Below are 18,467 nucleotides of genomic sequence, written 5' to 3'. Positions count from 1 at the left end.
ATGGGTCTGTTTTCGCTCTGCTAGGGCTTCCACTCATGGAGAATTCTAGCGTCTGGTTTTTTTTTCGCTCGTTTTGATCCTCTTGTCCTCTGGCTGGCGAAGGAGCTCGCGGACTGCGCCCGTTTGTTGTGTTGTCTGCGGAGGAGATCGTGGGCTCGCGTCTGCATTGCTTTGACCCGCAGGTTTCGTTGCTTCGCGTTGCTCGTGTGCTCGTCTGCTACGCCACTCGACGGTTCCGCCGTTTCTGCTCGACTATTCCGCCTATTCTGCTTGCTCGACTATTTCACCTGTCCTAATTGAACCAGGTCGACAACAGTCTGCAGCTGCGCTAGCCAGTTTGTTTCCTGCAATGCTTGTGTGATTGCAATTTCATCAAAAAAGTAAAGAAAGAGGCGGGCAAACCAGCATTATTCTTCTCTGATGCTGAAATTTCAACTCCTGCAGGAAAATACAAATTTACACTAGTTGAAAATTTCCAATTAGGTCACCCTAAGATGGAGATTATCTGGAAGAATTTTGAAGATTTCAAACCAGTTGAGGCTTGACAGGTGGATCTTTTCGATGAAAGAAATGTTATGATACAGTTGAGTATAGAAGATGATTACACAAGGATTTTCTCAAACAATTCATCACAATCGATGACAATCATATAAAATTGCTAAAATGGACCCCTAATTTTGATCCCAGTCAAAAACCCCAATTGCACCTATCTGATACCCCCAATTCCCAGTCAAAAACCCCAATTGCACCTATCTGATTTTCATTACCTGAACTCAAGCTACATTTCTTTGATCTTCCTACCTTATATGCAATTGGGACTATGCTTGCAAACCTTTGTAGGTAGACATACATACAGTTCATTTCTCAAGACCCTCTATTGCAAGGATTTTGATTGAAAGGGATATTACACTACCAGATGTAGAAGAAGTCTAACTTAGCTCTACTCATAATGATTATTAGCAAAAAATCATTATGAAACAAAAATTTTACAACTGCAAGCACTGCAAGATGTTTGGGCACCCGCAAAAGAAAAGTTTCAAGTTGCACCCACAGTTGAGAACCAATAATAAAAAGCAAGAACTTGTTGTTGTGCACCTGAACACGCTCACAGCAAACCTGATGACAGACAATCTGAGGAGGTAATCACCACAAGATAGGAGTTGGTGTTTGCCCCGGGGAACCCTTCTCCTGACTATACTATAAGGGATAATGTTCAAAACGAAAATCAGAATAGCCCCACAACTCCTATTCATAAAGCATCAGGTGTAGAGATAAAAATTCACACTTCACATACACTGAAATCTATCGTTGTGGCAAAGACTGTCTTTCCCTTTACTGCGGTTCGAATATCTAATAAGACCGAGGATCACATGAGTCAGTCTTCAGAAAAAGAATGACAGGTTTATACTTCTCGGCGAAAGAAGAAGGCTGGGGGTACACTTTAACTTACAAACTTAATGGATGATACTTTGGTTACTCCTGACAATGGCATGATACTTCAAAGCTTGTTATCTGGCTTCTCTCTTAAAATTAGAGCAAGACGCATCACTAAACTGACTCGTCTCTAACTACTTGCTTTCAACATGTTTTTTTTTGTCTATCTATATCGTTTGTTGGGGTATTACTGTACATAGTATCGTATGAGTAGGGTGTCTCTATTGAGTCCTCTTATATAACTTTTATGTATTTTTTTATTTCAATAAAATCAACCCTTGGGCTTTTCAAAAAAAATATATCTCTTTTAATTGATATAAGTGATGGTAAGAGAAATTAAAGTGCCCGATTAAGCTTATAAGGAGATCTTTGAGGAGATAAGATGAGTAATTATTATTTTATTTGCACTAAATTTAATTCTTTTATTTTAAAGATGTTTCACATGTTCCTATACATTAAATTCACCTTTAAAAATTAAAAAAGTAAATAAAAAAGATGAAATGATTGTTTCATGATTGCAATTCTCACTTTTTATTCTATATTTAAAAAATAAATAAATGAAAGTAATTATTTAAAATGAATGAAATAACTAGAAATGAAAATTTTAATGTTAAGACTATAAGTAGTCACCCTCTATATTACTAGCAAAGGATGCTATTATACCAATGCACGTTAAATGTAAATAAAATGGTAAAAAATGTATATTTTAACATACAAATGGGAAATGCATATCTTTATGATACAAATGATAATGGATGTGCCTTTATGATACAAAATAATAAAGATTTTACGGTACTCCTGAGATGGCTTTTAAAAGTAAAAGGAATGAAAAAGAAAATGATTAAATAAAAATAAAAATATAACTGATAAGATGATTAACTAAAATATTTTATAAAATAACAAAGGCAAAATTATTTTATGATCAAGCTATTTTTATGTACATCCATTTTGGACATTTGCATATAATATTTAATGCATTAAGAAAGTAGTAATTATTTACTAAGTTTCTTAAAGCTTAATATGTTGTTTAACTATTATTTTTAGAAAAATATTTTATAAATTGTAAAAATCGTATAAAAAACAACAATAATTAAATAAAAATAAATTTTTATTTAAAGGATGGGTCAACTTGATGGATCAGTTCGAATGAGTGATCCAATTGAACAAACAGAGAAACAAAAATACAGAAGTCAAAAGCGAGGAGTGGAAGAGGCAGAGTGAAGAAGAGAAGATGATGAAGAAAAGGAGGCGACGTAAAACCTAGTCAAAGTGCATGCAAGAGAGAAGTTATGTAATAACTGAAATAAAAGAATAAAGCCAAATAAATAAATAAATAAATAAATAAAATAAATATATAGTTATCAGCGATCAGAGAAGTCTCCGTGCAGAAATTAAAATCGTGCACCTCTCTCAACGTTCCCTCATTCGAGCCAAAGAGATTGAGAGGGGGGAATACCGTTCATGCCCCAACCAAGGAAAGAAGAAGAGAATAAAAAGAAAATTGAGTCGATTGCATATCTATCTGTTCCATGTCTTGCAATTTTAAAGTTTGAGGAATGTTTCACAGATGGGAGAAAAATAATTGACATATGTAAGTACATTTTTAAAGGATTTTAATTGATATGAAATGTTAAGTAAAAATTTAATTCATACAGGATTATTCCAAGATGGTACTAGTAGGGAATGTGTTGTAACCATACACGATAAAAAAAATGGTAAAAGTATACCTTCGAGTATAATTTTAATGAAACATTCATGTACATTTTTATGGTACATTCGGGTACATTTTTTAGGATATCATCGAGTATGATAGTAATCATGTTATGACTCTTAAAGATGTTTAAAATGGTAAAAACTTAAACTGAAACGGGAAGAGAAAAATATAAAGTGAAAGTTTAAAGTTATAGATATTGAATTACGTTTTCTTTTAGTCATTCATACATAGAATTAGTAAAATAATTTAATCTATATTAAAATTAGAATTGCTCACTAAGCCAAACTTACTGTTGAATTTAAGTTTCTTTAGGAAAAGAAAATTTATAGATTGATATGTATAACAGGTTGACTTGGTTTACAAAAGAAAAACCACTGCTGCGATGTATTTATGATGATAGTTCATATAGTGATATTCTGCTTAGTATTGGTTTATAGTCTTTAAATAATGGTTCTGGATATTTTGATTTTCTTACACTGAGTTTTAGTGGCGCTTTTATATATTGAAAGATTTCATAAATATATGGATAGTTATTTAAATATTTTCACCGTCCGCTCGTAATTCTTAACATAGTTAATTCTAAATTATTAGGTTGGGTTGTGACAAGCTAAGGAGAAGAAAATTACATACGATTAGGGCAAGCGCTCGAGAGTTAAAGACGATGCCGCCGAGGAGTTCCTACACGTGAAGAAAGGAGAAGAGGTGCAGGATTACCGGCTTACAGTGTCGACACCACTACTGGTGAGCGGGTGCAGAAAAAGCAAGAGTAAGCGCTCGTGCGTCTCGCGTAAGGGAGAAGGAAGATTATGGCTTGCAGCAATATTGCTTACACGCGAACTAAGAGAGAAAGAGGGGCAGTGCGAACCCTAGCTATTAGGAGCAAGTTCTTGCAACAAAAAGAAGACAAGTAGGCTCGTTTGTATGAGTCCCATGTCCGAGCAGAAGAAGAGAAAGAGGAAGGTTAAGGAGAGTGAGGCAAACGAAGGAGTTGCATGTACAAGGTAGTGTGAGCACGTGGCCCTTGCTTTTAGGAAGAACTGTTTTGAGTTGGGCCTCGCGTCCATAGGAAGGACATCGAAGAAAGAAGGATCCAGCGCACTTTGTTAGGTTGAGCCGAGATTGAAGGAAGAAAAGGAAAAAAATGGAAGTCAAGCGTGTGTGGGTTATGGTTAGTGACCAAAGCTCAGAGGAGAGTTATCAGACTTTTTAAGTTTTAATTATATAAATTTAATTGATTAAATAGGTTATAATGTTAACATTTAAAGTTTTATGAATTTAAAATTATATAGTAAATGGAAAATTGTGTGGTAAGGAGTATTGATTCGAGCAAATTTTGGTAAGGCAAGTTTAGACTTTTATGATAATTTAATCAATGAATTTTATGTATATTTTTAACTTTATTCTCTAAGTGTTAATTGTAAGTGTATTTCAAATTAGGAAATTTTTGAGTTAAGGAATATAAAGTTTTGAGATTTAGGAGGTCGGGTGAATCACTTTGAAAAATAAGTTATTTTTAAGGTTTTATTAGTTTTCAAAACAATTAGAAATATATGTAATAAATGTTAATATTATGTTACATATCACTAGGAATTGAAAAACTTCTGCTTCAAAGGATTTAAAAATTTAGGTGAATTGCCACATCAATTAAGGTGAGTAATTATATTTCTAAATTTTAATAATTTTCATTGTTTCTAAATGAATGTTTGCTTTCATTTATGCTATGTTCCAGTGAGATTTATATGATAACAAATTCTTCATATTGTTAGATAGAAAAATTATTCATGTTAAATAGTTACATTATAGTTTTCCTAAGATGAGATCGCTACATTATAATTTTTCTAAGAAGATTTAATATTACTATATGATATGTAGATTCTAGTATAAGTACATTAAAAGTTTATCTCATGACTTATAGATTTAGTAAGTTTGTATTTATTCATTAGTAGATATACGTAAAATATTTTATAAGAAAAGAATGTATGCATGAAAAATGAAATATGTATATATGAATATTTGTAAGTGCATGTCAAGAGGAGTTTACTACATTATGGTACAGGGAAAAAACACAAGTGTATCAACGAGTGTAGATGTTGTCCTACCACCTCAAACAATTTTGATATTTAAATCACTAACTGTTGTGTCGAAGAGAAAATATCGGTCACGGACGAGTAGACACTTTTTCATCTCAGACAATCGTGTAAATTAGATTATAAACCGTTGTGCAAACAAAATAATATTGAACAAGGGTGTATGAAATTATATTTTGACGATGCTCCCAGAATAAATGTGCATGCTAATGATATAAAGTAAAAGTAAGTTAAAAGTTGATACATATATAAGTTTTATATTAGAGTAAATGTCAATGACACATACATTAGATTGTTATAAGATCTCATATAGAGATATATGAAAGACCAATATGCATAGTATTTTCGTTTCCTTGGATTGTTGTAGTTTCGAAGTTTGATTGTTCTCAGGTTATCTTTAGATAATTCATGTTGCTCTAGTATTTATTTCAAGTTTTAAGGTTTTGAATAAGATAAATAGAAAATGAACCAATGTGTACAAAATATGAGGTCGGAAACTTGAAAGGTAAATACTTTTATTTGTTCAATTTAATTGTTCTCTTTAGTAACTCTTCCAATTAATAGTTAGATACTAAACAATTAATGATAGAAATATAATAACAAGAAACCTAATTTAACTGACAAGCCATCTGTTCCTCAATTGATTCTAAGATTCGATCAAAAGCGGTATCACAGTAATTGTTTAAATTAACCAACTTGAAATTTAATGAAAGAGTCATTAGTATGATTGAATTAAGTTATAAATAATAAAAATTATAATGATAATTATCTAATTAAATTATTTTATTATTATTTAAAAATTATGGATGATGGGAAAAAAGACAAGGATGATAATGTTGAATTTGATATACCTCAAATGCCACAATCAATATTGATGCATGTTCTAATATGATGAATGTCATGACCAAGCAATGGTTGTAAATGAACCAATGTACTCGATGAACTCAAACTCGACTCGAACATGTTCGTTCAAATTGGTAAATATACAAGCCTAAACAATTTCTAAAAGCTCGAAGCTTAAATGAATTAAACATGAACATAGTCAAACTTGTTCATTTATGTTCACGAACAAACTCATTTGTTGTTCAACTAATAACTTGTTAAATACTCGTTATTAAGCTCGATAATATCTCGTATCATATATGATATATTATTTAAATAAAATTTAATGAACTAAACTATTAACTCGTTTGTTGATAGCTAAATGATAACTCATATCATATATGATATACAATTACTCAATATTAAGTTTGTGCAGATCTTAAAGTTATCATTTTTAGTTGTTTGATAAGTATTTAGATTTAATCAAGCTTAAATTCTACACAAATCATTCTACTAAGGGTCCGTTTGGGGCAGCTTATTTGGTGCAGTGGCGTTTTAAAAACACACCTGACATATTTGTGCCCCGTTTGGGGCAATTTATTTGGTGCGGTTTTGGCAGCTTATGCGTTTTCAAAACGTTGAAAACAACATTTTCACACCGCACCTATCTAAATGTGATGACAACTTTCTGGTAGCGGTCTGGCTTTTCCAAAAAAATAAAAATTTTTAATAGTCAACACACATAGCTTATCAGCAGATTATTTTTAATCAGTTTATCAGTAGATTATTCAATAAACTGCAGCTACCTCAAACAGATAGTAAATATCCCTCAAGTGAGGGATTTAGAGCAATATGCAAAGAAACGAGATGGGAGACACTGTAGAGTTAAGAGTTCATAATCAATTAATTACTAGCTGCGGTCAAATTTGTAAAATTATTTATTAAATTTTGTGTATGAAAATCTAAATACTCATTTGAATTTTTAGTTTGTTTAAATACTCGTTCACTTGTCATAAACAAATCAAATACAAATATTGAAAAGATTAAATAAATCAAACTAGAACAATATATGAAAGCTCGACATAAGTTGAAGTCGAACATGAACAACTTATAATTATATCAAGCCAAGTCCAAACTATGATATACTGAAATCGACTCAATTCGATTACAGCCTTAAACGCAGATGATTAATAATTCTCAATCTCGATCTACTACCAATAGATGAGCACCGACGGATAATTACTTCAAGCTCTTCCATAATATGAGGCCGCCGGCCTTTTTTAGAAGAGGAAGTCCAACAGGTGCTGAGAACTGGCTATTGAGAGTGGGGAAGATTATAGAAATGTTGTCTTCTCCATGAGAGAGAAGAGTTACATTTTTCAAATTTACCTTTGAGAGAGAAATCTAAGAGATGGTGGCAATGTTAATTAAAAAAAAAATTTCGTGGTTGACCTAACCCCTTGTTACAATGAGATGAGTTCATGAGAACTTTCGAAGATTGGTTTGTACCACTGTCAGGAAAGAGATAAATGCAATATAAATTTATTATGTTGGTGCAGGGAGTTCGATCAGTTATGTAGTACAAAGCCAAAATTAATATGCTTTCAAGACATGCACCACAGCTCATTCCAAATGCAAAGGAGAAATGCCACAAGTTTCTTTCTGGACTGAAGAATTCTATCAAGCATGCACTACTACCAGTTGGGAATGAAGGCTATTCAATGTTAGTGAAGAGATCTAGGAGGGTGGAAATTTATTTTCAGCAGCCTAAGAAGGGTAAGGTCATACAAAGAGGAAGAGTTTGGAAGAAGTGACAACAACGGTTTATTCTCGAGAGTCTAACAGGAAGATAAATTCTTATGATGATAGTTATTAGTCAGACTCACGACAACAAAATAGAGCTATGTATTAAATGTGGGAAGCAACATCATGATGAATGTCTTTAGTTTGAAGGAGATCCGCATCATGATGAATGTTTATTTATACAAACAGTTTGGAAATCAGATAAGGAATTGCCCAAATTCTGATCAGAGATCCACATCAAATGCTAACTCAAAAAAGAATTCAACTTAGAGAAATTTTTAGGAGGGATCTACTTCTAAAAGTGATCAGCAGTGAATGACAGAAACTGATAGTATTGACTCCTAAAGAGCAATCAAGACATAACATTCAACCAAAAGTCTATTCCCTAACTCAATATGACCTCGAAGAACATCTTGCTACTAATGTGGATGCTAGAAGAGTTTGATTAGTGTTGTATTCTATGTTATTTGAGTATTGTTCCAGTTATCATATTTTAAATGTGTGGGGATTGTTTAGTTGAACAACGTTAAATGTTGAATTTATCTCATATGCTTTAATTATGACTTAACAAGAAATAGAATTTTATTATCACTTTATATTTCATCTACATAATAATTAGCTGATGTGATGTTCATGAATTTCGATCACGAAATTTTTATAAGGATGGGAGATTATTATAATTGTACAAAACAATAATAATAACTATTTAAAATTAAAATTTTTATCTAAGGGATGGGTTGAGTGGATTGATCGGTTCGAACACTATATTGATGGTTCTGTGATAAAAGCCAAGCGACCGACTTGAACAAATGGAAAAATGACAATACAAAAGTCGAGAGCAAAGAAAGGAAGAGGCGGAGTGAAGAAAAGAAAAAGATAATAAAGAAAAGGAGGCAACGAAAAACTTAGCCAAAGTGCATGCAAGAAATAAGCTAAGGAGAAGGAAATTACATGTGTTTAGGGCAAGTGATAGTGAGATGAAGATGAAGACGATGATGTCGACGAGTTCGTATTAGTGAAGGAAGGAGAAAAGGTAAGGGATTACCTGCTTCCAATGTCGGCGCTGCTACTGCATGGCTTGATTTGACAAGTTTGCCAAGACCATGAAATCTAATGGGTATATATCCAAAGCTAAACTAATCATACACTATTCATAAAGCAAACACAGAGCTATAAAAACTGCATTTATTGTCTATGTAGATGATATGATTTTGATAGGTGATGAAAAGGGATCGAGAAGATTAAAGAGTTTCTTGTCACTAAATTTAAAATTAAAGATCTAGGAGCAAGAAGAAATTTTTTGAGCGTGGAAGTAGCCAAGTTAAAAATAAGAATTGTGATATCCAAAAAAAAAGTACATCCAACATCTATCAAAAGTAACAAAAATGTTGGGGTGTAGACCTACTGGGACTCATGAATTTCAACAAAAGTTATATTCAGAGGGCGATAAAAAACCAGTGGAAAAAGATAAATACCAGAGAAAGGTGGGTAAACTTAACTAAATTTTACGCACTAAACCCAATATCGTTTACTCTGTTGGTATTGTGAGTCAACATATGAACAATCTAAACAAAAAACAACTGAAGATGATTTATTAAATATTGAGGTATCTTAGCAAATTAGACAATAGGAGATAAAGGTTTACGCTAATACTAATTGGGTCGGAGAACTCACAGCCAAAAAATCCACTTATGGGTATTGTTCTTAAGTATGAGAAAATCTTGTCACATGAAGGTGCAAGAAGCAAGCAGTGGTCTCTAGAAACAATGCAGAATTTGACTATCAGGCACTTGCTTTGTGAATCTGTGAAGAAATGTGGATACAAAAGTTACTAAATGAGTTGGGATACTACACAATTAATCTCGTAAAGGTGTTTTGTGACAACCAAACTTTTATTAGTATTGCAAATAATCATGTGAATCATGACACCAAAAACATTGAGATTTATAGATATTTTATCTGTGAGAAGATCAACAATGTGTTATTTATTAATCTATAATTCAACTCATCTTCAAGTCATTGAGGTCTTCCAGAAAGCTCAACATCTAGGTAGCTTCATTGATTTGAATATCAAGTTGGGTCTTTATAACATCTATGGCCCAGTTTGAGAGTGGAATTATCATTCAATTGTCTGGCCATGCCTTCTATGACGGTGTCTCTTCTACCGCTCATTTTCTATCAAAATAATTCAACATACAAATTTAAATCTTTGTCAATCACAACTCAGTGGACAAATATATTTAAAATTACACTAAAACTCAAATAAAACTTCATTTAAAATAAAACCCTTGCCTTAAGTTGTCATTAATAATTCACTAGTTATATGTTATCTCCGTCTAATCACAATCTCCCTCTTACTCCTTGCTCGGTCAACTACCCTACTCACTCACAAGAACACCTCGTATTCTCGACTTCGTACATTCTCACGCTCACCCTCTCTCCCTTTTGATGCCATTTCTCGCATAGGCCCACATGACACTTGCATGTACATTGATTGCCCACATACTACTCGCTTGAGGTCATTAGTTTGTACGTCACTCGAGCTTCCTCATAGTTCATGCCACTCATCGATTTTGATTGCCCATTTACATTCTCATGCATGACTCAACCTAGCCTCGTCGCTTAAGTTCTTAAGTCGAATGCATCACTACTCTCAATCTTTTGGTTCCACCCATCGCATCAACGGTCTCTACTTCTCCTACACTCTCTATGTCGCATGGTTCCTCTTTTACCTCTCCTCATAATAGTGAAATGATTAAAGTCAGTTTGATTGAACTAGCATTAATTAGCTCAATTCCATTTTTCCCATATGGGAAATTACATCAACTAAAAAAAATAGCGAACATTGTGCATGTAATGATTGTTACAATCTCAATCATCGCGTTCTTTGTTTTAAGAAATCAAAGATATTCAGTTTCATTACAATAGTATAGAACTATAATATGAGCTTTAAGAATCTTAATCAATCAATGCAAAAGAGAACTAATGGATGTATTAATTATGTGAATCCCTTTTTATAAATTCAAATCATATCACCTCTTCAGTAAATTTTTTATGTACCTTCTAATCATATTACCTATTTTATACCCTTCTACATGATAATTTTGATAAGGAACTGTCAATAAAAATATATATAGAATAAATGAACCAAAAATGTTCAAATGTGACCAAAAGATGAACAGTTGAACTGGAAAAAAAATATCACAACAAAATCACAAAAATGTAGCACAAGACAATGTATGCATAAATCATGCACCTTGGAAAAATGAAAAAGACTTTTTAAATAAGCAAATACAAAAATGAAGGTGCAATGCAAGGCATGGACAAATAGGTAGGCATTAGCATTTCTAAGTATATTCAGAATTACAACATAGAGTAGACAAACATTTCATCAATTAATAGCCGAGTAAGCAGAAAAAAATGAAAATTGACAAACTTCAAAACCAATAGAGCATAACAAATTATACCTTTTGGATCATTGATAACTTTAGATTCTGCACAAAAAATCATTAGCACTTGTTGTCTCAATGATAATCTTAAAATTGCTGGAAAGTCATGATCTTTCAGTTGGTTGTAAAATGATCCTGTGACCAGACGATAAATCGAACCATCACAAGTTCGGCCGGTTCTACCTTTGCGTTGTTCAGCCTACGAAAAATTCCTAGCAAACATTTGAAAAGAGTTCAAAGAAATAAATCAAATCACACAAAACCATGAATACCTGAGATTTTGAAACCCAAACAAGCTCAGTAGAATCCATTTTTCTATTAGAATCCCAAAACACTTGTAAGGATCTGCATGAGTCAATGACAAATGCAACACCTGGAATAGTGACTGATGATTCAGCAATATTTGTGGCAAGTATCACCTGTGACGTATCATGAGAAATTTATCAAGAACTGTCAGACTGTAATGAAAACAAAATTTTTTTTTGAGAGAGGAAATCCATTAATGACAATCCCAAATGCCTGGGAACTTATTCTCTAGCCAAGATAGAAATTATGGACAGAAGATAGAATTAGCACTTTGTTAGCCATTTATTTCATAGAAGTTTGCATAAGAAAACATTTTGAAAATTTCACATCCTTTCCACATGCATTCACCTTATACAAGTGAAGAATTCAAAATTTTTAAAGTGAGAGAAAATATTGTAAAAATGAAGCTCAAACTTCATAACTATAGCAAATCAGTACCTATGTCGAAAAGAACCGGTAACTTTGGATTACTACTCTATAATAAAGAATGGAAGAAATCAAACTGCAACACATGTATATGATGTCCTGCTGGAGTTTGAGAAGTCAATCAGCAACACATCTTTCAAAGATATTGACACAGGAGCTTCCCGCAGAAAACCCTGCCGCATTCCTTGCTCCAGTATCGAAACGCGTTTCCAAATCCTGCCATAGTACCACAAACCGTAGCAGGAGATTATGGCTTGGACCGGTCCAGGAGGTACAGTCGACCCTTCTACGTGGATTTCCCTTCTATTTTGGAATTTGGTTCACTCCTATTTATCCTAAACCTATAAATATATTGTTTTCGTCTTTTAAGGATGTTCTTTCCTAGTGTTCTTGTCTGGACAACCGTCAACTTCCATGTTTTCCCTTCTAGGGCTATATCCTGAACAGGTGGTGCTCGAGTCATATCTCATTCCGATACGGTGACTTGCTCCCAAGATCGGGTAGTTCTCCGACTGTATCTCGTGCGGGACTATTTATCCCATACATTCCCATCCTTTGCAGCCTCCCTTCCGTTGCTACCATCACTGTAATCGCTGCAGCCCACCCAAGGTAAGCAGCTTTGTTGTCTTCTACAACCACCAAACCCTCTTCCCAGCCTATCCAACAATTCCTGCCACCTTTACTCATCTCTGTTGTTGTCGTCTTACTTTCCACCTCTCCACCTTGTTGTTGCCAACCCCAAACAGCCCATCCTACTACAGCAACAGCCACCCTTTCTCAACTCTAATCCAACAGTCCGGCCGCCCAGAACAGGCAGCCCTGTTCCGCCACCGATACCGCAAGCTTCCCCACCCACCCCCCCCCCACCCACCCCCCAACCACCCCCAACCTTGCCTATTGCCACCACCAAAGTCCCAACTGCCACCTCCCATTCATGCATAACCACCCACCAACACCTTGGCATAAAATCCTAGTTGAGTGAGTGTTGTGTTGTCATTATTTTCCTTTCAGTGAGTCATTGTAAAAGTGTTTTTACTTATAAGTAAGAATATTTGTTTGTCTATTGTTGTTTCGATCAACTCCGGTATCATTTAGTATCCGAGCAAGCCTAAGCCGAGTCCTATCCTAGGGTTACCGAACTTCTCCAGTATCGAACCCTATTTCTACCCAAAAATATTTTTCTACCATACATCACCCCTATACACAACTAGTCAAACTATGACCTGAATTCCTCCAATAATAGGTCTCTCTGCTGTAGGTGATGGAGCCTTAGAACCATATTCTGACGGCAGTGAAGAGGTAAGTATTTCCTCTGCATCTCCTTCCTCGTCTATTTCCACTTGGTAATACTATTATTTCTCTTTTTCTTTGCCTCTGAAAATTTTCCCACCACAATAAAACGCTCTTTTTCAATTTGATGGCCGCGAGATTCACCCTCATGTCTTATGTCATTTCTTTGCACTCGAATATTCTCTCAACCGACTGCACTTATTCGATAAAATCATATGAATTCATCCCTCCAAACTCCAGTAGATTCACTTTAATTTTGCTTTGCATAACCTCCTCTTTCGGTCGTCTTCGGTAATGAATTCCGAAGCAACAAGGCCGATCTCCTCATCACTAAAGCCCACCCAATGGATGGGGTTCTCATTTTCATCTCTTTCTTTTCTTCAACTCTCTAATTCACGATCGAGGGCAATTTTCTTGTCCCTTCATCGATCTTCACAAGCCTCTATTAAAGAAGAGAGACATCTCGTTGCATCTCTTCCCGGGTAAATTCTAGCATGTCTCCTTGGTGGCATAGTTAGGGTTTAGATGTGTAGGAGTGAAAGTGGGAGAGGGTATAGGAATGGGAACATAAAAGATTTTTTTTTTTTTTTTTGGGCGGGGGGTGGTGAAGGTATGTTTGTGTTATTGTGAATGCTAGAAACCATAGGATAAGTCTAGGGTTAGGCTAGCTCTATTACCAAATGATATTGGAGTAAACCTAAAAGTCAATTGAGAAGCAAATAACAAAAGCAAATAAGATTACAATCAACGACACTTTAAATAGAAAAAACACAACACAAATACAAATACCCCGCTAGGGTGAGGTGGGAAGGTGGCAGTGGCTAGGGAAGTACAAGTCGAAGGGCTACCCGATGACATGACAGTACGCTAAGCAGCGACAAGAGGCCTTATGAAAGGCTGCAGCAAGCTGGGGGTGGTGCAGGAAGTGGCGGCAGCAAGCAAGCAGTGAGTCGGGAGCGACGGCAGTGAGAAAGGTGCAAGGAAGGGAAGAGAGACACAAGGAGGGCAATAGCAAGCTGGTCAGGGGAATAAGAAGGGGTGATAGCAGCAAAGAAGGTGATGGGAGGGAGCTACAGCATATAAAAAAGCATGGAAGGGAGGGGAACATGGGAGGAAGTATGCGGAGATAACCACCACCTTGGAATACGATATAGCTGACCTATACTCGAATACACCCCGAGCAAGGAAAAAGAGATCGAAGACAAAATTGAAGCAAAAAAACTAAACTCTTATATATATATATAATATTGTTTACCCCACTTTCGATCGATGTGCAGTTTTCCCCTCCTTAGAAGCCTAGGATCTAGCCTTAGGACCTTTATGTCGACTACTCCTAGAAAACTAGTGAAGGAGCTCTCCCCGTTAGCAATTTTGAATTTTTCTTCTCTAGACTTGACGTTTCATATAGTAGTTTTGACCGTTATTGCTTAGCAGGTAAGGCTACTCTGAAGGAACTCAGAGAGTATTCCTATATGACTGTCGGCTTTAAGATTGACTGTACTCGTTGATTTGACGCCGTCGTCCTCTACATCGTCCTGTTTGATTGAACTCATACTGAAATTTTGATAGGATTCGGACCGCGACGCGTTTTTGACCCGATCGACGACGAGGTTGCCCGGACGACTCTGGATGACAAAACGTACTGCGCCGATGCGTTCGGAACATTGATTTTGCCTAGGAGGGACATTCGTTTCATTGTGACGGCGCGTCTTGGAGAAAATATATATTTAAATATTAATTATAATAATAAATAATATTTTATTATTATTATTATTATTATAATTAATAACTTATATTAAAAACCCTTAACTTAATTTCATTTTCCCCTCTCGTTTCTTTCTCTCGCGCTCGTGGACCTCTGCCCTAGCCGTGGTTCGCTCGGTTTCGCCTAGCCCACTTCTTCGTGTCGTTGGAGTCTCGCTCCCGCGCTCGTTCCTCTCACACACGAGACAATCTCGCAGACGACCCATCCCCTTGTCATTTTCAAGGATCTTATCTTCTGCGAGGATCGCATCCTCTGTTCTCTACTCTCTTTGTCGCAAAGCGTCCATTTTTCCCGTTTCCCTCGCCTCTGGTCTGCGGTGCGTGAGTTTAAGCGAGCTCTTCTTCTCCCTGATAGATATATTTACCCCATTGGGGGAGACCTAAAAAGTAATGCCGAAAATCTCTAAGGAAAAAAAATTCTGTCATTTTCTTTTCTCACTTCTTTAACTTTATGGTGCTTGAATTGGTTTCCTCTTGCTGTTGGAAGAGGAATTGAAGTTGGGGGGTGCCTTTAAAGTTCCTGTGTTATTTTCTTTTTTGCTTCGAGGAGGTACTTTTACCCTTTTGCGCCTGTCCTCTTTTCGGTTTTGCTCTCTGCCGAGTCTCTGTTAGCTTGGTGCAATGGATAATGTGGCATGTTAGCTTAGTGTTGCACTTATATTTTTGAAAGGCATGTTACTCCAGCGTCTAGAGATGGAAGCATGAGCATGTTCTAGGGATTGGACTTGATTACTTGCTTAAAAATGGTGGAAATATAGCATGATATAAGTACTCTTTTCTCTGCTTGCTTGAGATGAAACTATGACATATTTTTATTACTGTGAATAAGAAGGTTGAAATGTGGCTTTGAGACGATGCTAGCTCATCTTTTCTCTTTTTGTTCAAAAACAAGTTGGAATAATTGTAAATGTAGCTTTGAGCTGATGTTGGCTCCTCTTGCAAGCATGTTTGGATATGTATTATGAGGTTTTTTATCTATTCTTATCTTCCGATCTTAGCATGAGATATTGGAGAGATTATTTGGCCTTTCATGCATGTTTGGGGGCTCGGTTTCGGCTTCTTATGACTCTTCCTTGCTTAAAATACATGTTATGAGAAGATTTATATAATTCAACAAGTCTTGTAACTTGTTTTGGTGGCTGGGTTTAGCACCTCATGAGGTATCATTTTGTTTGAGCTTTTATTGGAAGTTGTTTCATTCTTGAAATCTAAATATACTCTATATTGTTGCTCTTGTTTAAGACATATGTTGGCTCTATATCTTGATGTTTCAGAAAGCATGTGAACTGTTCCTTCGATTCTAAATGGATCGGTTTCACCTTGAAGTAGCCGGAACTTTAATTTCTGTTAAAGCTTGAGTTTATATCGATGCTTGGGTCCTGTTTTAGCCCTGCTAGGCTCGGTTTTGGCTTGATTTGGGAGCTCGGTTTGCTTGTCTTAGCTCCTACCCGAGAGTCTGTTGTGGTGTTCATTCCTGCCCCTGCTCAATAGCTGTGGAAGGGTTCGGTTCTATTTTCTTTGGCCCCTGCTGGCTCGATTTTGGCTTGGGTTGACTCAATTTTGGCATCTTACGATCATATTTGGCTTGAAAGCACATAATGTGGGGGAACTTATTTTGATTTGGAAAAGTTCCATAGCTATACTCATCCAAAATATATGGTGGCATTGCATTTTTATGTCTTGAAGGCATGGAAGTGTTTTCTACCCTTTTGTTATGGCTTGGGTTTGAACCTTAGTTGCGGTTTGGTTTTACTCTGGTTGGGAGCTCGGTGTTGCCTTTTTCTGCCCTTACCCGAGAGGTAGTTTGAGTGTGGTTTTGCTAGCTTTAGTTCCTACCACTACCCGTGAGCTTGCTGGTAGTCCTTCAGGGTTGTTTGGCTCTTCCTACACGAAGTGGCTTGAGTGTTGATTGATGAGTCAAGTTTGTCATCCAAAAATGTATGTCTTTGCCCTATCTATAAAGTGAACTGATTGAAAAATGGGTTGAACAGTTTCCTTATGTCCTACTTGGTGAAATTGGAGTCGGTTTGGAGGCTTTGAGAAGGCTTGTCCATTCACTCTCTTATTTATATCAAATATCTTCATATAATTGATTCGGGTTGCCTTAACCGTGAGCATCCTCTTCTTCTGTGCCTCGGGTTGCCTTGGTCGTGAGCCTCTTTTGGTCTTGGGTTGCCTTAGCCGTGAGCCTCCACTCCTTCTGTGCCTTGGGTTGCCTTGGCCGCGAGTCTCTTTGGCCCTGTTTTGTCATGACCAAAAGTCTTGGTGGCTATACTCTCCTCTATTGACTCCGGCCGTGAGCATTTATTTGGTTCTATGGGAAGATTTTATACTTATTTGATATATGAGGCCATTGATTAATTTGGAAGTTGGAAGATCCTGATTTTTGCATGGGTTTGGGAATACTAGTGGTGGTGTTCTCCGAGTTATTTTCTTTTTATGAAGTTTGAGAGATTTCTAAGTCTCATTTTGGAAAAGCATTTGGTTGGAAAAAATTAATTTCATAAAAAATACCTTTGGGGTTTGGATACTGGCGTTAGGAGGTCATTTTGACCTGGGTTGATCCACTTATGAAAACGTGAGAAAATGATACCCTGTGGCGAGTTTTGACCTGGGTTGATCCACTTATCGAACCTAACCTGAATTGATTCAAGGATCTTTGGGCTTTCCTTTTCAGGTCTTTTCGTCACGAGTTTTGAGAGCTGATTCATCCTTCGTTTTTTTCGATGTTTTAGGTGAATCAATCCCTCCTCTCTCTCACCCCATTTTTGTTTTTTTTCCTTGCTTCTTGGTTCAGTTTTTGATGCTTATGTCTGATACATAAGTGTCCACGTATAGTTTTTTGTTATACGTGAAACCATCAAGCAATGTCGCAAGTAGGTTAGTTTTGTTTTAGGTCTTACGGCGGTGATGACAAAGGCACACCGGAGATAGAGCATAATGATATGTCATCCTACGACATCGAAATCATATTCAGGAACCCATCAGGATCCGACTCAGGAACCCGGTGAGCTGTATAATGATAGAATCATTCACCGACACACGACTAGCGAGAGTTGACCCAAACTTTCTTAGGTTGTTGGTAGTCTTATGTCCGAAAACGTGATCGACTCGTGGACAACTATTTTTCTAAAATGATAAAAACAAATTTGATAAGAACAAATACACCTTCTAAAATAAAAATATATTTTTCGTTACAAACAAAATTGATACAGCCCACTTTTTGCATGTTTAAAACCTATGTGCATGCGGAAAATATAAATTTTAAATACATTTTAAACATTAGTTGTCCACCTGTTAATCACCTGTTTAGGCTAAGGAGTACACTCCTGAGTTAGGTTCGATAGGACACCCTTCTAGTTGAGTGGCGGG

At 35.9% G+C, this 18,467-nt stretch overlaps 1 protein-coding gene across 1 annotated transcript in view; it reads right to left on the bottom strand.

Moving 5' to 3' along the window:
• LOC110024942 (zinc finger CCCH domain-containing protein 4-like) overlaps window positions 1-18,467 on the bottom strand; it is a 110,926-nt gene that overhangs the window by 16,212 nt on the left and 76,247 nt on the right. Inside the window, 2 exon segments of the mRNA XM_020725144.1 lie at window positions 11,328-11,508; window positions 11,582-11,728. Of these exon segments, the coding sequence (XP_020580803.1) occupies window positions 11,328-11,508; window positions 11,582-11,728 (328 nt within the window).

This window comes from Phalaenopsis equestris, unplaced genomic scaffold, assembly GCF_001263595.1.
Source record: "Phalaenopsis equestris unplaced genomic scaffold, ASM126359v1 Scaffold000002, whole genome shotgun sequence".
Lineage (NCBI taxonomy): Eukaryota > Viridiplantae > Streptophyta > Magnoliopsida > Asparagales > Orchidaceae > Phalaenopsis > Phalaenopsis equestris.
Note: the sequence above shows the minus strand (reverse complement) of the source record. Positions and strands in the feature narration are given on the sequence as shown.